We start from the raw sequence: 22,746 nt of genomic DNA on the forward strand, positions 1-22,746 counted from the left end.
TGATTGAATATACGAGCAGGAGTATAATATATAATTATCTAAAAACTATTTAGCTTACTTCCCCATTACTGAAATGCAATAATTGGCTGCAGGTAACACACATTTTGTATATTTTGTACACTTCTCGTTTATTAGCTGTAGATAACTTATTTAACGTTTTTTGTGTAGTACCTATATTCTTATTAATATTTTAATGTACAATAATAACAGCTCGTCGTTGTATTTTTATTATTATAATAGGTAAATATACATTGTTAATGCAATTAAAATGAAATTTTTTCCATTTTAAAAATGAATAAATAATTAATAATGATTCTTATATAATAATATTGTATAAAACGTTTTTTAGGTATATCAACCGGAGCTGACCTCACAACAACGCCAACGTTGTATTGTTTGTAATTGGTGGCTCGGCCAACGAAATCTTTAATTCGGTTGAAGGATCAACCTATATAATATGATAATAATATTAAATTACAATAATTAAATGTATATACGATAATGTTACACAAGTGTTGATTATATATTAACCGTTAGAACAGAAGCAAAATGTTTGTGTTTTTTGAATAGAGATTCGTCTCCGAAAAGCATTACATCCCTGTTGCGTTCTACCTATATATTTATAATAACATACAATATAACAATAAGTGAATATGTATCATTATATTATTTACATTTGTTTTACAACACGAACCTGTGTAAGGCGAATGTCTTGTGCTCCGACACGATCACTAATTTCCTCCACCGCGGGTGGCGTATTATTATTTTCACCCGGCGGTGAAAACGGAAACATCGTGGCCATATAACCCATCTAAATAATAATATGTCGACGATATTATGCGTGATTTATAATAATGTGAACCGTAAACAAAGAACGGTCACCCGATGATTTATAGGTAGGGTATGTATAGGTATAATATTTATAAATTTAACGTTTATTATCTATATAATAGGGTTGATAATTGTTATACTTAATATAATAATAATAATATATATTATTCTGGTTAGGGACCGTATAATATTACAACCGTAAAATGGGGTTTCTTTGACAATTTGTTATTGTTTTATGACAATTTTACTTTTTTTTTTGTTGTGTATAACTTCTGTAGTAATAATGATAAAACTCTCAAAATTAATTCTTAGTTACAGCTAGTTATGATCAATTTTATAACGTTTTAATTTTAAATATGCTATTAAACTTTGTGGGCAATTTTGATACCGATATTTCTTAATGTGATATCAAAAATAGTAACACCATTTTCTTAAAAAAAATTAAATCATCCATCATGGTACTCGGGTGAATAAAAATATAAGTGTATTCTCACAGTAACACCATGAAATTATAGTTACCACATTCTACGGTATAGATAAAACTCACTACTTATATTTTAATTGCAGCCGATATTTCCGAATAATTTTCTTGAATTTTAAAGATTTTATTATAATAATAATAATAATAGGTAATAACAACACTATAATAATAATAGTAATAAAGTTGCGCGGTTTATAATAAATATGATCCGCAAAAAGATGAGAAAATATGAGAATTTAAAAATATTGTGACTGCAGTTTTACGTACGTTTAAAATTTAAAACTTATCAGGAATAAAAGCGCACCAAGGTAATTAATATTTTAATAATTTAATAATGTACATGAATTAGTATGAGTAATAATAATAATAATAATAATAATAACAATAATAATTAATAACACGTACATCACGTCCAACTTGACACATCGCTTCACAAGAGTCGTCGTTGTCACGTGTCTTTAACTTCGTAGTGAAATGATAACGGATCTAAATAAAATTATAAAATACAATGGTTGAATGTATAGAAACCATATGATTCTTATTATAATAATGATGATATATGATTATTATTTTTATGATATGATTATGATTTATATGAGCCGCAAACAGAGAATAAGAATATAATGTGATATTGACAGTTCATATATTGTTTGTAAGGGATAGAACTATAAAAGAGCGGAGTTGCTTAATAATGTGTACATGATATAATAATAATATTATATTATACGGTGAAACCTCTAAATACCAGACACTCTCGGTCGCTGAAATTTTGTCCGCTATTCGCAGTGCACAGATTGTAGAAAGTTTGTAGTTGGTTCCCGAGATAACGTCCGCTACTGGGAGGTGTCTGTTATTCAAATGGGTGTCCGCTATTGGTAGGAGACAGCTATTGGGGGAAGAGGGGGGGGGAGGTGTCCGTTAGGAGAGGTTTAGGTGTACATAATATACGGGTATAATATGAATAATAATAGGTACGTACTGAATTTTCATCCGTAGCTTTTTCTTCAAAAATTGATTGGTCTTTATGACCTAAAGATATTTTTCCGAATATTAAAAAATTAAGAAATTTCTTAATAGACATTGTAATTATTGTCGTTTAAAACGAATACCAAAATGTAATGACTCGTAAAAGTGCGTACACAATTAGCATATAGTACAATAAAACAACAATAGGAATGTTATTTTCCATGGTTACGCGTATATGTGTATTTGGCCAGAACACTTTTGCGATCCGAACAATCATAATTGAAATGAAGAAAAACGCGAATTATTATTGAAGATTGCAAACGCGTTAAATACTTAAATGTACATTGTTTACTACTAACACATTGGTGTAGGGGAGTGTGGAGGGAATTTCACGCATCTAAGCCAGTATCATTTCTGTGAATTTAAACAGGCAAGTTTCACTTGCAATTTTTTTTCTTTTGATACACGAATTAATAGTGATTGTTTAAATAATATTAGGTATTTATTTAGTTAAATAAAAGGTAGTATTTTGTATTTTTCTAGCTGTATTCCAAAATACGTGAAAATTTGAGTGCAATGACTTTAACATGGGAATCACATCATAAATATAGGTATAGGTATTAACGAAATAATATACTATTGAAAAAACAGATTGATTAATTAATGGAATTGTTATAAAATCTTTTAAAAGTTATTGTTCGTAAAATAATACTGAATATCATATTGTATTATTATAATCACTAATACACATTGCAATACACAATATTACATTCCCCAATAAACCAGGCGGGCGGCGACCAAGTGCCGCAAACAAATAATTATTTACCCCATAACTACGGAAATTCGTCTTGTCCAAGAAAAGAATAATACTCGATTTGCTAATCATTCATAGGATGTTTTTACAAACAACGATTAACGTTGCTTACCGTGTCAAAATTGCAATAAATTCGGACACACCGCTATAATGATATTGCAATTTATATGTTAATAATTTAGTCATAAAAAAACTACATGCAATGTTAAACACAGCTTTACCTTTAGTTACAGCATCTTAAAATCAATTATCAAACGGATAATAAAATAAACTGCACGCGATGTTCGAAACTAAATTTAATAACCGTCCTTACAACTATACAATACGTACAGTATCTCAACAGCCCAAATAAATCAATACGCTCAGTTTACTTAAAAAAACAATCGTTCATAAATCCACCGTCATAATATTATTATGATAAATGGACAAATGTTTTTTCAAAGATAAACTACGCATGTATATAGCCACTAGGTAGTAGTGGTAGTACCTATATACGTACAATTTGTAATAAATACGGACAGCTAAAAATAATTGGTTTACAACCGTAGTTTATACGTGAATTAATCAAAAAATGCAAGAAATAGATTGAATTCAACAATCAAAATAGTTCGAACTCCTATATTGACAGGTTAGGTGTGCAACAGTGAGTACGGCTCTGCTGTACATCATAGGTGTTGAGTGGGCCACTGCAGTAATGGACGTATTAAATTGAAATTCAATAATAATATATCATTGTATACGAAAAAAACGATTCTGATCGGAGACAGCTAGCCCAATATCACTAAGTATAATATTTTTATCATATACGTCAGTCTAGGATATTTTATATTGTATTTATTTATTTTACTATTAATATTATGGCAAGTTAATTTAATGGTATCACACAGGTATTATATGATAATATAATATAATTAATATTTCATTATTTGATTCCAGTATGAGCTTATTAAGAAGAACCGTTTACTATACATTTTCAAGCATTTGCTATAAAAGTTGAAGATTTTATATACATTTTTTAGTCAAAATAATTGCGGGAAAAACAAAATTAGGAAATCATAGAAATTTTTTTTGCTCAAAACCAATTTTAACAAATTATATTTTATTTTTCTGTTGTATTTCGAACAGAGAATAGTACTTGATTTTTTTATGTATAGCCTGTCTCCGATCCGAATCGTTTTTAATGATTAATCTTAAAATAAACCAGATATCTGTTAATTGTCTTAATAAATTGAATAATTCAAGTCGTCCAATCACATTGTTGAAAAGTTGAACTTTATAAAAAAGGTTAAAAATTTGATTTTAGCCACTCGGTAAAAGTACTATATTCTAAGATATATATAAATAATAACCGTCTAAATTGGTAAAATGTGTTGTGAAAATTACTGAAAGTGACATCAGCTAGTTAATTAGTATCGTTACACGTGGAATTCATATCCACATCAACATTTCCCTTCGCTGGTGCAGGGAAAAGACAAAGCAAAATATTATGATCGTTACGTGTATAATATTTCCGATTTGAAAATGAAACCAACCCTACAATTGTGTGATGTTTGGGGGCGCTAAGCTTCACTCGTGTTCGAATGAGCCGCGTTTATCGTCTCGTATTTTTTTACGCTAACCTTTACGATGAATATATTTTGACTTCAGGCCATCAACTACTCGTAATACATTTTCAAGTCGATTCGGCGTATTATTATTTATTGTAATATTATAAATTATAATATGTGTCCAGCCCGTAGTAGATTTGTCCATATATGTGTATATTTGTTCGAGGGCATACCACGTGACCGTCGCAAGTGACTATATATTTATGCGTATTTTTTTTATACGGTTAATAGCAAGGTAAGGCGAAGATAACAGATAAGAATCACATTTTCGACGGTCAGATTCGAAACGAACAAAAATCGCGTGTAATTAAATAAGTCGTCAAAAAAATGGTTTCCGTTGCAATCTCTTTGCAATCTCCTCATTGCTCGTCTGTGTCTACATAATTCTATTAAAATAATATTAATACGACGTATTCCTTAAAGCCGAGACTGCCGACGACGACCGATGCGGGGTCCCCGCAGCCAAACCTTCGCATATAATTTATGTTATGCCTTAAACGTAACGTTATATATATATATATATATAGTATACATTGTTATTACGTATTATTATTATAATAATATTTGACGAACGTTTTGACAACGGAACGTTTTCGGCCTCGAGCGACGCGACGACCTGTTGTAGTTCGGGAGCGCTGCGATATACAACTGTTGCCGCCCCTTCACGTACCCGCATAATATATATATATAATATGTGATAATATCATATTATTTAAATATAATGTAATACGTGTTTATGATAATACGGCGCGCATGCGCGTGTCGCCGCGGTCATCATCGCCATCGCCCCGCGTCCAAATTAATAATTGTTGTCGTCCTCTCCTCCCGCGCGTGGAATTTTTATTCAAATATTCCGTCCGTCCGTCCAACTGTCACGGGCGTTTTCTTTATTATTATTATTTTTTTTTTTAATAAAATAGACGTAATCCCGCGAGAGAGGTTGTCATAAAAAAAAAAAAAAAAACAAAAACATCGCACGTGTACCAATACACAATATGATAATATTATATACCTACTATGCATATTATACATAATAATATACATATATACCTACGTAATATACCTGCACGGTGTGTGTGTGTGTGTGTGTATATATACAAACTGCACACACATTGTCGTCGTCTTGGGTGGCGGTGCACAGCACAACAATATATAATATACGTGTGTGTGTGTGTGTGTGTGTAAAATATTATCTTTACATTATTATTATTATTATTATTATACGCTGCAAATGCGTTTCTCTCGCGGCCGAGGAGGATTAAATGAGATACCTATACTGCCGGCCCGGCAACTGGTTTTGGATTATTTCGTATATTACTGTATAGGTACGACGTGTATTGTGTATTGGGGAAAAAAAAAAAACAAATTAAAAAAAAAAGATAACACAACAGCGTAGCAGCGTATATATGTATAGGTATAATATTATTATACTCGAATACTTGCGTTTTAATGTTGTAAAATTATTTTGTGCATAGACTTCGTATTAACGCGTATGTTATTATAACAGTATCGTTATTGTATACACAATTAATAACATTATTAATATTTTAATTAGGTATATATTTTATATCATATAGTATCAGCTATACGTTCTACCTATATTATAATATTACAAATATTACACGTACATTATTATAGTTATTACACAGATCTTGTTTTTATTTTCACTGATAACAAAATGTATGACTTATAATATTATAACACATAGCTGGTAGGTATACACTTTTGTAATTATTATTAATATAAAATACGATTTATACCTACAATATTTGATCATGCGCAGAAATGTTTTCATCTGTAATAATATGATTTCTAGTGGTGTATAATAATAATGTTGTTAAGACAATAAAGTTGCATGCTGCAGCGATTGCGAATTACGACTTTATATTCAATATGTATACGTATTATAATGGTGTGCAAATGTAAGCAAACAGTGTCATTTTATGAAGTCATTATAGTGGTGTTATAATTTACGCAGATTAGAAGGTATACTATTTTATTAATTAGTACTTACATTTACTATACCGATAGTAAAGCTGCACTTCAATGTCAGATCTCAGATGAGATATTGAACACTTTTACAGTTTTAACAATTGAAAATGATTTTAATGAAAACTTGAATACTTGCGTTTTAATGTTGTAAAATTATTTTGTCCAGAGACTTCGTATTAACGCGTATGTTCTTATAACAATATCGTTATTGTATACACAATTAATAACATTATTAATATTTTAATTAGGTATATATTTTATATCATATAGTATCAGCTATACGTTCTACCTATATTATAATATTACGTATATTACACGTACATTATTATAGTTATTACACAGATCTTGTTTTTATTTTCACTGATAACAAAATGTATGACTTATAATATTATAACACATAGCTGGTAGGTATACACTTTCGTAATTATTATTAATATAAAATACGATTTATACCTACAATATATGATCATGCGCAGAAATGTTTTCATCTGTAATAATATGATTTCTAGCGGTGTATAATAATAATGTTGTTAAGACAATAAAGTTGCATGCTGCAGCGATTGCGAATTACGATTTTATATTCAATATGTATACGTATTATAATGGTGTGCAAATGTAAGCAAACAGTGTCATTTCATGAAGTCATTATAGTAGTGTTATAATTTACGCAGATTAGAATCTATACTATTTTATTAATTAGTACTTACATTTACTATACCGATAATAAAGCTACACTTCAATGTCAGATCTCAGATGAGATATTGAACACTTTTACAGTTTTAACAATTGAAAATGATTTTAATGAAAACTTGAATACTTGCGTTTTAATGTTGTAAAATTATTTTGTCCAGAGACTTCGTATTAACGCGTATGTTCTTATAACAATATCGTTATTGTATACACAATTAATAACATTATTAATATTTTAATTAGGTATATATTTTGTATCATATAGTATCAGCTATACGTTCTACCTATATTATAATATTACGTATATTACACGTACATTATTATAGTTATTACACAGATCTTGTTTTTATTTTCACTGATAACAAAATGTATGACTTATAATATTATAACACATAGCTGGTAGGTATACACTTTTGTAATTATTATTAATATAAAATACGATTTATACCTACAATATTTGATCATGCGCAGAAATGTTTTCATCTGTAATAATATGATTTCTAGTGGTGTATAATAATAATGTTGTTAAGACAATAAAGTTGCATGCTGCAGCGATTGCGAATTACGACTTTATATTCAATATGTATACGTATTATAATGGTGTGCAAATGTAAGCAAACAGTGTCATTTTATGAAGTCATTATAGTGGTGTTATAATTTACGCAGATTAGAAGGTATACTATTTTATTAATTAGTACTTACATTTACTATACCGATAGTAAAGCTACACTTCAATGTCAGATCTCAGATGAGATATTGAACACTTTTACAGTTTTAACAATTGAAAATGATTTTCTAAACATCATTGGTTTCGATGAATTATTCATAAATTATTTAAGGTCACAAAAAGCTAGAAAAATATGTTTCCAATGATATATTTGAATTATGTTTTCATAATATATTATCTTAGGGTTATGCTCGGGTTTAACCCGGCCGAACAGGCCGGATCACGAGTGGTACGTACCTACTTGCCTACTTACCTGAAGCTATATATGACCCATATATGTATTATTATTTATTCAAAACATCACAAAACATGAACACGACATATTAATATAGTTCGATCCATCTGATACTATCTTAACTGATATTTTATAAAAACCGATAAAAAAAAAAACTATAGGTTTTACGCATAACCACTCCACGAGCTCATCACGATAACATCAGTGCAATTCAAGGCTGGGCATTAACAAGTTAAAAGTTAAAATTAAGTTAAAACGTTAAGCTTTTTTTTAAATAACCTTTTAACTTGATAAGTTAATTTTGTTAAGATTAACTTGTTAACTTCAAGTTAATTTCATTCAATAGTATCTAAATTAAGTTAATTTTCGTTCGAAAAATAATGCAAATTTTGAAATGAGGTTTTTACATTGATGTAGGTATCATTTTAAATTTCCCCGGTAATTTTCTTCAGCGTAAAGAAAAACCATCTAATAAACCATAATATTATATATGTGTCTGGAATTTCGATTTTTGAAAATTAGAAAATTTTAACTTTAAACTAAGTTAAGTTACTTTCAACTTAACGAGTTAGCGAAAAAAATATGAGTAACTTTCAACTTGACTTTATTATTTTGGAATAACCTAACTCAACGAGTTGAAAAAATCATCGTTAACTTGCTAAGTCCTGTGTTATTGGACCAGAATAATACGGTATTTACAAATATATATAAGTGGTATACAATTATTAGCAGCCAACCAACAGTCAAAATAGTTAGATGACTCTTTCCTAGTTTTTTTCATGTTTCTCTCACTTGTCTTCGTGTGTCTTATTCGTTTTGCTAAGGGTTTCTGCCAAGTGGTCACCTCTGTTTCTGGAGGTGAAACAATAACTATATACCTGTATGCCTGAACTAACGTAACTCACTCGACATATTATAAGGTGTTATTACCTGTTTGATTATTTTTTGGATTATAACATCACGCAGAGAGCTAAACTAGTTTACCCGAAAAGTGGGTGACTATTTCGTATGTTTATAATTATTTATATAACATTATATTGCTGCGATTATTGCATGCGCGTGGACGAAATCGCACGAAAATCGTTGATCCAGGCCGTGAACATAATATGCAATAATAGAGGTCTAGATGGTGTCGTCGACCGAAGTCGAGTATTTTATCGATCGTATTTTGACCGGAGAATAATATTATATATTATGTTATACAGAAGAGATAAGCTCATTATACAATGTTATAATATATGCGTAGGTATGCATAGGCAGGTACCTATATTATGTTTATTGAGAGAAAAATAAATATCGAACGCATTAAACTTAATTTCGGCACTACCGCGGGCCCTGCAGCAGTAGCCATATAGCTATATTATTACAAGACAAATATAAAACGAAAAACTCGTTGTTTCAAAATATTATATTGAGTGTGTGTGTGTGTGTGTGTGTTTTTTATATATATATATAAAGTAATTATTATTTATTAGTGTCGCGTGTGATATTCTTAAAATCGTACACTTTTATTTAAATAATATTATTATATACGGCAAACCTAACCGCGGTGTTAACATTTCGGAATAGATAGTAATCTGCTTTAATAGTACACACGTTTGTGTATACCTAATAATACACAACACTATAGTATTATATATTTGTACAACGAATTTTATCCGTATGCACTGTTACTATATTTATGTATATAATTATTATTATTATTATCATATATTATACGCGTACATGACGCCAAAAACATTCGGAGACATGCGCGCGCGCGCATATATTATATTATTATATAGGCACGCCGACGGCAAATACGAATGGAATTTAAGTCTCTAACCGATATATTATGTATATAATATTAAATTAATGATAGGTAATATATGTAGTAGTATATACACACACACACACACATATATATATATGTGCACGAAAATTCATCGTGACATTTTGTTCACTGTTTAGGCATAATAATAATATATATTTTACGAGAACGCACAACTCTATAGCACAGAATGCAATTTTAGGTAGTAACTTACACGTATTATTACATAATATTATAATATTTTTATGTGTGCTATCAATAATAAGCTGATATAATAACAATAATTAAGCGTCGATATAATATTATGCGTAATGTGAACGATAAAATGATGATAATTCGTCGCTTGAACGGTTACAATACACGCCCAACGGCCTTTAAAGATCGGTGCAATATAATATATTTTTTTTTCATTTATTAGGGTTAAGGATTCAACTTCTATAGGCCATTAGCCTGTAGTATTGTAGGGGAGGGTACTGTAGATTTGTTTACACGTGTGTGTTTGTTCTCGCCGAATTTTTGATTTGGGCACCCGTAGGTATATCTGCCATGCCCGGGTGTGGGGGATGGCGACACTTGTTCTCCGGACACCGTGCAGACTTGCCCGAAGAAAAATTTCGCTCGCGACCGAGGTATCGAACCAGTGCTAAATTAAGCTCTACCGACAAAAATAAAGTCCAACAAAGTCTGGGGGTGATCCAACAGTGTCCAACAAGTTTGTTGGGCGTATTGCATAATATGTGTCTGTCACAGTTGTGCTGCTGACTTTATATGGGTACCGGTGTGCGTCGCCCACTCCGACCCCCAACATAATATTATTATAGTTAATATAGAGTGGAAAATGTATACTTACATATAACATATTATTATTACACTAGGTAGGTACCTAACACCTGTATCATTGTATACGTTGAAACTGCGTTAGCTCGTTTACCGTATAATATGATAGTTAATAATTATAAAAATAATATACGTTCATGCTATATAGGTAATAATACAGGGGTGGCCAAATCACGGCTCGCGAGCCGCATGCGGCTCTCGTCACAGTCGTATGCGGCTCGTGGTCTTATTTACAAAAACCAAAATATTTTAATTTTTTTTTGTATACATTTATAAAAAAATGTTTTTATTGTATTTATTTAAGGCTTAGAACATAGAATATAGATTAAGTCAAACAAAAAAAAAATTAATTAATATGAATAATAAATTAAAAAATTAAACATTAAGCTAATTTTGTTTGCGTGGTATTTTTTTCGTGTCTACTTTTTTAGTAAGCTTCTTAAGATCTGGTTGAATTGATGTAAGAGCAGTTCTTAGTAATTCTGTAAGATGATCATCAGTCAAATTTGAGCGATATTTTGACTTAATTATTTTCATTGTTGAATAAAGTGATTCACATGAATACGTCGTTCCAAAAATTGATATCAATTTTACCGCACAGTTTTTAATATTTGGGTATTTTAATATAGAAATATGCTTCCAAAATTCCAATATAGAGGGACAATTGTTTATAAACTGCTTAAGACCTTCATCTTCTAATAACTCCAAGAGTTCTATTTCGAGATCCGCTTTATTTGTGATGATAGGATGTGATAATGGACATCCCTTTTCCAAATTGGATAATTTGGCTCTTGATATAATTTTATTAATACATGTGGCTCGCGTACATAGTCATGTTGGCCATCCCTGTAATAATATATTTCCGCCCCGCTATTTAGAGATCATTTATTTGACAAAATACTTTACAAAATTAATTATTAATTCAATAATTTATTGTAATATATTTGTTTAATATAATATAGGTATACAAACGCGACATTACAATGAATTATTTTTTTTTCGGGGCTTAGGTCCAGCAACTATGGTCATTAGTGGTTTTTTTTTTGTTTGTAGGTTATTTGTATAGGTTTTTTGCATTTATAAATAAATAGGTCAGGTCTTCCTTACGGGACACCTTTTTTTAAGACTTATTTTTTTTTATTCATACTTATGTAGATTTTGACGCTGAGAAGGTGCGAATGGTGGTGCATTCAAAATATGGGTAGGGGGGTGGGTCGTACTTATTTTCAATTATGGAGTTTTGTCTACAACAATTGGCCCAGTTTTTTTGGATGCCATCGTTTTTGATTTTGAAATTGTTGATTTTCAACAACGAAAATCATTAATAAAAAGTATCCCGCAGAGTACAAAAAAATCCATAAATTATTTTAGTTTATAATTTACTAAAAATATTGTTTTAAACACGTTTTTTTATAACAACTCTGCATATTATAATACATTATACAGTTCACACTCTCACAGTAATATAATAATGATTCAAAAGTCAAAACTATGTTTTTTTTATTATCTTCCGGAAAACAAGTTACTATAACTATGTTTAGAACAGACTGTCCACGAAAATCAATAAATATACAACGCAATATAATATGAACAAGAGTTCACATGCAATACAATACGAGTGACAACTTATACTTACAATTATGACCTGCAAATTAAACACTTATATAGGAACTTACAGTTAAAGATTTCGATCGTTTGAAATTTGAATACATTATATATAGTCATATATAGGTTAGGTTAGGCTAGGTACCAACAGCAGCACAGAGTAATGTTCCATAATACTCGCACCGCCGCCGAGTGATAATTTCAAAATCAGACTTATTCCTTTCGTTTGTGCTTGGATTTGGCGAGATAGTGTTCGGTATTTTGACGTTATCGTACTATAACATAGTATACCTACATTGATCCGTTTTGTAACCGTATATTCGCGTTTATTGATATGGGTAACTTATACCAGGTACAACGTACAGTATTGAAAATTATCCGTCTAAAAAAATTACCATAATATGAAATTCGGTCCAAACACAGTAATAAAATAGTTCAAAAGTCAAAAGTTTTTATTATTTTTTTTATTACCTATTTTCCAGTAAATAAGTCACTATAATATTATACATATATGTGTTTAAAACGGTTGCAAATAAACGCGTGCAATTACAAGACCACCCGTAAACGAAAATCCAAAATTTTTTCGATCAAACACTTATACTGCATGCTCGTTTGCAGTGTTCGGATTAGATAAGTAGTTTTTTATCTAGATAAAGATAAAGATAATGCAACTCTAATGTATCTAGATAGAGATAAAAGATAACTTAACTCATATTTATCTAGATAAAGATAAAGATAAATACTTTTTTATCTAGATAAAAAAATATACAATTTTTTTTAAATGGGTTTTAAATTTAGGTATATTTTAGTTGGGCACTAGGAACATAATAATAATAATAATGATGATATAAATAAAAATAATTACATTATTCATAAACCATAAACTTGGTTTGAGAATCTGTATAAATATTTAAATGCGTTTGTACAATTTCGCGATTTTTATCAATAAAAAATGTATCCAGATGAATTCATTTAGATGAGTAAAAAAATTATCCAAGATGAACGTTTAGATACCTTGTAACTATTTATCTAGATAAGATAAAAGATGAACAAATAATTATCTAGATAAGTCCGAACACTGAATTCGTTCGAATACATTATAATAAGGTTACTCACTGCTCAGCAGTACTCGCCGCCTATAGGAATAATTTCAATATCGGACTAAAATATTATTCCATTCGGTTGTGCTTCGATTTGGCGAGATATACATATATAACGTCCGCTATTTTGATTTCTGACGTCAACATATTATTTTATTTTACTACGACAATACAATACAATACAATACTTCGACTTGTTTTCGTAATCGCATAGCACAATATCGCGTATAGGAGTGGCTTTTCGTGATGTGCATTACGCGCGTGTAGTATAATATTATAATAATAATATATCGCCCGCCGCCGTCACGCTTTGTGCGCTTGTATATTATATCGATCGGCCCGCAGTGAGGGGGCGGAGTAAAATGTGAAAACGATCCTCCCCGAACTCGTGTATAATAATAATAATAATAATAATAATAATAATAGTAGTAATGTAATATCGCTTTACAGTAATTAGCGGACATAAACGTTACGGCGCGCATCGATTTGTTTTTCATTAAACTCTATATAGTTGTAGTAGCTTTGCTCTGATGCGCGCGCACGCCCGCACCGTTATTATGGGATGATGATAATAATATTATGATTATCATTTTTCATAAATTGTTTTTCAATTAAAATAATATAGCCGCGTTGGCTTATCGCGAAACGTCACGTGGGACGCGTTTTATAGTGCTGCGGCGGGTCTGCGTCGTAGGAAAAAAAAATTCAAATTAAATACCGAATGGAGTACCCACAGCTACAACAACTATACTACTACTATACAACGACTTACTATCGATGTATAATAATAATAATAATAATAATACATTATAATATCGTACCGTGCGAAAGCAGCGTGAAATGTGTGCAGCGCGCCATCGATTAGAGAGGCACAGGGGCCACCACCGCGGAGCGGAATGCAGGAAAAAAGTTCCCAAAACATTGAAGACAAAATAGATGATAATAATATAGAATAATACGTTTTATATGCTCACACAGATATTATTATTCGAATATAGCGATTAAATGATTAAATTGAAACGAATATCCGTGTATACAGGTATATATTATAAACACAACACGCGCGTTAATTATTATTTTTAATCTGGTTTTAATCTAATAAAATAAATCTCGTTTCTTATACGCTCCATTATTGCGGACCGTCCCGCCTATATAGTTTTTTACAATATTATTATAGGTACATTATAATATTATATATATATATATATATACCTATATTATATTATCATGTTTACTTAGTTATAGATTTCGGCGGCTCTCGTCTATACTACATATTATTATTATAGGTATGTACGATCCAAATTTTTTCCAAACGTATTCGCATGACGTGATTTGTGATATTATTATGTATAATAGGTATCTTTATCGTATGACGCCCATGCCCCCCATCGCCTCACAGGTATTATAATAATATTATATCAGAACATTAGATCCGTCTAGTCTTAATTTAGCGATCGACAACACATGGGTAATATAATATTATGATATAATATTATTATTCGTTATAGTATTTTATACTATTATAAACAGGTGTTTTACGATACATATATATATATGAATAAAAGCAGAAGTGCCTGATGTATATAGGGGCTCTTCGATTATTCGACTGTAGCATCGGTTAATCGGTTTAACTGATTATTTTTTTAAAAAGTAGTCGCCACTGCAGATAAACCGTAATACGACTGTACATTGTAAAATGTATTATTAATTAATCGAAAAACTATAGTACAGAAAGTTATCTTTAATACGTACTAAAAAGAAAAGATGTTTATTTTTAAATGTTGTCTCATGTTTGTTGAATTGTATAAACTATGAACATAACGTAATAATATATTAATATAATTTGTTAGAAATTAATTAGTATTGGCAATCGTTATAAAACAACTCACCGGCTATCAGTCTAGTCTTAGTTTAACGATTAAGAACACATAGGTAATATAATATGATATCATTATTATTCGGTATGACGAAGTATTTTAAACTATTCTACAGGTGTTTTACGATAGTGTATTAGTGTGATAAGTATTATATAGGTATTTTGACGTTAGTTGTATTTCCTTGCGAATGAAAATGTTATTTTCTTTGGGTACTTCCTTGTAAATGTTGCATTATCACGTGTTTTCGAATGCAAACAATTATTCGTATTTGTAATAATATTATGTAGGTATCATTACATTATATATATTATAGTGCAGACCAGGAAGTTCCGGGCATCTAAATATCTAATATTATTTTATTTGTTTTTCACAATATTAAAACACTTTTTAGATGCAGTAATACATATATATTATACAGTATACGAATAAAAAGCAGAAGTGCCTACATAGGGCTATTCGACTGTTTCGATTATTCAACTGTAGCATCGGTTACCGATTATTTTTTAAAAAGTAGTCGCTACTGATTAACCGAAATACGACTGTACGTTGTAAAATGGATTATTAATTAATCGAAAAACTATAGCTCAGAAAGTTATTTTTAATATGTACTAAAGGGAAAAGATGTTTCTTTTTTTATGTTGTCACTTGTTTGTTGAATTATATATAAACTATAAACATTAGATATAATATAATAATATAATATAATTTGTTTAAAATTGAATTAATTAGTATTGGCAATCATTATAAAATAACTCACCAACTATAAGTCTATAACTAACTATTATGAAATTTGGTAAATAGATAAATGTTTATTTTTATCTTAACACAAGTGCTGTGAGTTTTAGTCTTTAAATGCATTTCCTGTAACTGGAGGGGCATAAGTGCTCACTATACGAAATGAGTGCCCTTCCACAAAAATTGTTAACCTATCTACACCATATTACAGTTTCAGTTTTTGGCACCACTTTAGATCTTAAAAATGGTATCACTGCGGATGCTTAGTTATATTGTCATAAGGCAGTAGCCGCTTTGAGGGGGAGCTACAGTTGTCAAGCACCTCACAGACCGGAAGTTTTCTGGAAAAAAACTATATTGTAAATAAAAAATAATAATAACAATAGAACACATACTAATGTTCACTATAGATGAACAAGCAATACAGCATTATAATATAACAAAAATATATATCATAGATTGTAATGTATATAATGTATAATATATTGACCTGATATAGATGGCTAGTGATAAAAACGTTTCACGGTTTAAAACAACGCTGTGGCATGTACGAATATTGTTGTGCAGGGTTTTGTACTTTTAGTGAACAACAATTGTATTATTGATACGGTCGACATGAGCTATTATTCGGGAATAATATAACAAATATCTGATCGAGTTCAAAGGTGCAGTATTTAGTGCGTGATTATTAAAGCTGCCGATGGCCAACTCACTCTTCCAATATTGAATTATACCTATAATATTTATAGGTAGGTCGCAAGTGTTATTCGGAATATTGTATAATGTTATATTTTGTTCGAGTTTATCGATCAAGTCAAGATAATAATAACTATTATCGGTGTACTAAAGGCGTGTGTGCGTTTGACGTTTGTTCTCTTTTTACTTTTGAGTTTCGAACTATTATTACGCAGTCGTATGTGTTTAACTTTTAGTGTTGTATTTTAATATAAATTATTAGTTGAATGATGTGAAAAAAATAAACGTTATACTACGTAATATTCAAACTATTCAAATTATTATAAATTAAATTACAAAATATACCTATATTATAGCTGCGTCGTTATATACGTCGCGGTTCAGACTTCAAAGGTGCGCGCGCGTGTGCGTGTGTGTCGATGGTTTCAGCTTTCGCGTTTAATCGCGGTACACGATAATTATAGGTATACCTGGGTATATACATTTACCTTTATATGAGTATACCTGCAACCGCAGCTATTTTTCGTATATTATTGTCTTCCGTTGTGTCTTAATTAATAGATTTAAAAAAAAAAAAACAAAAACCGTGTATAGGTAGGTATACGTCGCGGTGATAGACAATGAGAGAATCGCGGTAGAGGACATTATAACACGAAATCGATAATTTCCCCGTAACACCTACATAATTATTGTACGATATCGACTACCGAGGTTAAGGTACCAGCGGTAGTCAACCGCACGTCGTACGCATAGTACCTACGCATATTAGAGTTCCAGCCGCCCATACTATAGATCCCTTGAGGCCTTTCACACTTTCCGTTCAAACTTTTTATCGAACGATCCTTTTGTTTGGACAATGTGCAGCTGAAGTGATAACAATGTCGTTACATGGCCTTAAATTTCCGTAATTTTAATGTGTTTTGTTTATTTTTAATTGTATTAACACTTTGTTATATCTGCTACACTTATTCCATCTATAATGTTACGATAATTACCTTTATACGTATTATTTCATACTTTTTACGTGTAAAAAGCCGATTGGCGTTTATGTAAATAGATAAAAATATAAAAATATGATACTATATACACACACAAATATATTATACGTATACAATACACACGGGGTTGTACCTCGCAACTATGTATGTATATAGTATTCTCACGATTTATGCGTCCACAGGTTATAGTCATACTCGAAATTATATTATAGGTATGCACTCACTGGCTATACCTATATATATATAATTGCGGTACAAAAGGTCTAACAGAAAGATCTGACAAAAAAAAAATTTTAAAAATAGTGTGTTGTCTTATTTGATGTGTGTTGACGCTCCCGATATGCCTTCACCCTTTCTAAGCTAGTTTTCACCATGTTCTAGAAAGCAATAAAATGCAGAAAGTATATAGTTATAATTGTAGCGCCGACGAACTGTTACTGGGTGAGCGGTTAGTCCGACGACTTGCGCCTGTTAGTAAAATGTAGGTTGACTTATGGGTGAAGTGAATGACAAGTATTATTATATTTATGAAATGTACACAATAATAATATTTAAGCGTTTTATGATAAATAACAATGATTAAGAAAATATCATGTGATAATATAATTTATATAGTCAAAATGAACACAGATAATAACAATAATATAATGTGGAGGTTAACGAGTGCGCCTCGTGCCTCAAACTTATCGTTTTTATTGAGAAGATCGGGAAGAGATAAAGATTTTGTATTATTTAAGACTTATTATTGTTTTGTATTATTTTTACTTGTGGCCGCTGCAAGTAAGCCGGCTAAGGTGGTTGCGCGGGAGACCGTGTTACACTGCTTCATGTCATTCAGTTTTCACAGATTCACTCTAGCGCACATTAGTTTTCTGTTAAATTTCGCGCAGCTACGTATACTTGGGCTTCTGAGTTGAACGATTGCGCAACTTCCGTTACACTATTTCGTGACATCGAATTTACCAATTCACTCTAGACCAATTTTTTTACACACTTTTTTTTGGGGGGGGGGGGCGGGGGGGCGTAAAGACATATAAAAATGATGCTAGCTTATCGTGTGACAACAATATTGTGAAGATTATATTATATGGATAGTACATATAATTTAAGAAATATTCTCATGCCAAAAATTATATATTGAAAAAAGGTAGTAGGTTTATATTCTGTCCAGCACTCCGTCGAGAGAACACGCCCAACCGAAATCCGTTTTTCTGCTCTACCCTCTGTCATAAGGGTAAAACTGGGTTCAATACCAGGGCGACGAGGGGAGGGGGATACGCAACATCGGCGCGTTCTTTCGAAGGACAGAGTATAGGTTTTAAATTAATTCGCTGCAAAAAACTATTGAAATTTTAAAAATTCTAAAAAATAAACTTTAGGTACTTGACTTAGATGAATATTAATTTTACCTATCAGAATTTTAATTCGCACACACACGACAAGTACCTATATTAAAATAATATATGCATATATTATAGGTACGTTCAGTGAATTATTTCTTTATCTTTTTAACGTCGCTATATATAACGGTAGTTATATTATGTTTATTATAGTTTGAAAGTCGTAATTCTAATTAAACTCTACGAAATTTTTTTTATGATTATAGATTTATAAATTGGCTATTCGTACAATATAGGTAAGTATGATGGTGTCTTGGGACCCGTTCACGTGCGAATTCGTCGTTCCCACGGTCCCCTTTCCCCGTGTTTTTACTGTTTTATTTGTCTACCTGGACAATTTCGTCTCTTGTTTTCGGCAGGTATACCGCGGTAGTGGCGCACCGGCGGGTTATCATCGCGGTACTCAGACCACAATAAATTATAATCGTTTGCGCAAAACTATACCTACAATGATTTTTCATCGACCGTTCCCCTGCAGATCGCTGCCGCCGGGCGACGGACGGGCTTTCTGACCGCCGTGCGGTATATAATATCGTAATATTATTATGGTATACTGCAGTGCACTGGTTAAGACCATTATGACGTCATACGTATTATTAATATGTTATTACATTAACGTGTGCTGGTGATGCAGAGAAGGGACGCGTGGTGGTGGTGGTGGTGGTGGTGGTGGTGGTGGTGGTGGTGGTGGTGGTGGTGGTCGCATCGATGGATGTTGTTTCCGAAAATATTACATACCGGGATAACTAAACCAATTATGCTTATACTTAAACCGTATACAATGAATATGATAAACCTATAACTACGTATAGTTACCAATTATTATTTCATCGGTTAAACGAACAAAATATAAAAAAAAAACAACCGTTTCAGCGGTACACAATATAATTATTATCATGGGTAATATTATAGCGTATATACAGTGCATATTATAATATTATGTATGTATGTATATATGTGAGTATTATAATGGAGCACATATTATAGTATGATATTGTACTTAATGCTAGTCTCGAATGATGTGCCACGCACACGTGGGAGGGGGTGGGAGGGGTACTGCTCCTGCGCAGTCATCGGATATTGAATACTACGCGCGTTATTCCAATAAATAATAATAATATTATATTATAGCGTGTTGCCGAATTTTAATCGAAATATTCTGTGTGCACGTTACTCAGCCATTATATTATTATATTTAAGTAAAAAACACACACACACACACACACACAGCAAGTATACTAAAATAATACATATAGGTACGATCGGTGAGCTATTTCTTTATCATCTTAACGTCGCTATTACGGCGGTTTTATCATGTTATTACAATATGATTTGGAGGTCGTAATTCTATTCACCTCTACAAAACAAAAACTTTAAATAAATCAAACGAAAGAACACTAAAATGTATTTAAAAAACTTATTAGTATAATATATATATATATGGAGTACCGACGTCTATAGTATTTTATATCATACAGTAGTTAAAATTATACAAACACGACGTGCAAATCAATTAAAAAAATATGTATTAAAAATTGATAGGTAGTTGAGCCGGAGCTCTTTTACGGTGACATACTGAGATACACCAAGCATGCTTACCCCCCTTGTAATTAATGTACTTCAACCGCACCGATATTATTTTTAAATGTCATAAAGTTGGTAGTTATGTCATATTGGTGATATCGTTGCATTTTAAGAAAAAGTTTTCTTATAAAAATCAAAAAATCAAGTCAGCCACCGGACAACATACTTATCATAAAAAAAATCTTATTTATATATCCAACTATAATAGGTACTTACGACTAACCATTATATTCTGACCGTTAGTAGGTAATATTAATCATCGTAGGATTATATTATAATAATGAAATCAGATATTTCAAATAGATTATTAGAAATACAAATTTAACAAAAAAAACTTAAGAACAAAGAAATCAATTTTAAGTTTTGTAATTTGCCTACTCGACCTACGTATATATAGTATAGATCTATAGCTGCTATAAATGTGTGTTGTATGTTATTATTATCAAATGGTAAAAAAAAAAGCCCACAATTCATCGGAACTCAAGTCGTATAGCAATAATAATAATAATAATAATAATACTATTCAATAGGTAGTACATCAGTATACGGTAAAAGATAAACATTACATATCTATATATTATTATATAAATATCTTAAGGGTTTCTTATAGACACCGGACTGGACTGATAATTTTGAACAGAGACCAGGACTGGACCGGACCGATAAAATAAAAATGAAGCCACACCGAACGATATTATTTTGTTATGATAATGATTTTTATTTTTCAACGTAATATAAATTATATGTAAAATTATGATGTTAAATCGACGTTCAAAATGCAGCTCACTATACACCTAATATAAATTTGAAGGCCCGGCGCGGGCCATTTCTTTTTTTAGACGGAGAGACCGAACCGGACTGAACCACATTAAATTACAATACACAAATACCGAAAAATACCGAACTATAATGGTCCGGTGCGGTCTGGTTTGGACTGGTCTAGACCAGACGGGGCAGAGCTCTAAACTGTACCTAAATATTTTTAATGTGATATTATGATATCATTATATGCGATTTATGGACACGCGTTTCTTCTGTTACAACAATAGTAATATTATACAGTGACGTGCAAAAAAGTCCACGTCGATCAAAAAAACAATACGCCGAAAACAAAATAAAATATGAAAATTATTATTTATAATCTTAACGAAGCTGCCGATGTGATTCGCCGTGCGTATGCGCGCGCACGCAGTAATAACTTATAATATTGTATATTAAAATAAATTCGGCTCGCCGGTCAGTTACCTATATAGGTATAGTATATTCTTACCTATATATTATTTTACAGCACATGCACGTCTCGTTACACACACACACACACACACAATCTAGTTAAAACCCGTAAAATTAATACGAAACCGCGATGAGAAAAAAAAAAACAACATAATAATAGCATGTTCAACTCTTATATTATTATATTGTACACACATTATAATACGATGTGTATTATAATGCCCGCGCGGCTGTTATTGCTGCTGATATTTCGGTATTTGTGTGTGTGTGTGTGTGAGTCCTTCGTCTGTTGTACGTGACGTAAGAATGATTTGTTTTTTAAAACTCCGTTGCCGCGAATACGTGTTTCGGGTTGTCAAGAAAAAATAAAAAAAAAAAAAACAAAAATGAAATGAACGAACGGTACATTTGTTGTACTAGAAATACCAGATTTAAATCTTTCGAGAAGAAGAAAAATGTATATCTATATACGATGTATAATAATATTATAATATAACATAACTATGGGTATATAATAATATAATATAA

At 31.0% G+C, this 22,746-nt stretch overlaps 1 protein-coding gene across 1 annotated transcript; it reads right to left on the reverse strand.

The window, feature by feature from the left end:
* Positions 1-333: 333 nt before the first annotated feature.
* LOC132945524 (uncharacterized) lies at positions 334-22,385 on the reverse strand. The gene is made up of 5 exons (XM_061015299.1): positions 22,256-22,385; positions 1,718-1,798; positions 695-811; positions 532-612; positions 334-448 (listed from the first exon to the last, which is right to left on the reverse strand). Exons 2-5 carry the CDS (start codon positions 1,736-1,738, stop codon positions 371-373), a joined length of 297 nt encoding a protein of 98 aa, XP_060871282.1. The 5' UTR covers positions 1,739-1,798; positions 22,256-22,385; the 3' UTR covers positions 334-370.
* Between the last annotated feature and the right edge of the window lie 361 nt (positions 22,386-22,746).

This window comes from Metopolophium dirhodum, chromosome 5 (genome assembly GCF_019925205.1).
Source record: "Metopolophium dirhodum isolate CAU chromosome 5, ASM1992520v1, whole genome shotgun sequence".
NCBI lineage: Eukaryota > Metazoa > Arthropoda > Insecta > Hemiptera > Aphididae > Metopolophium > Metopolophium dirhodum.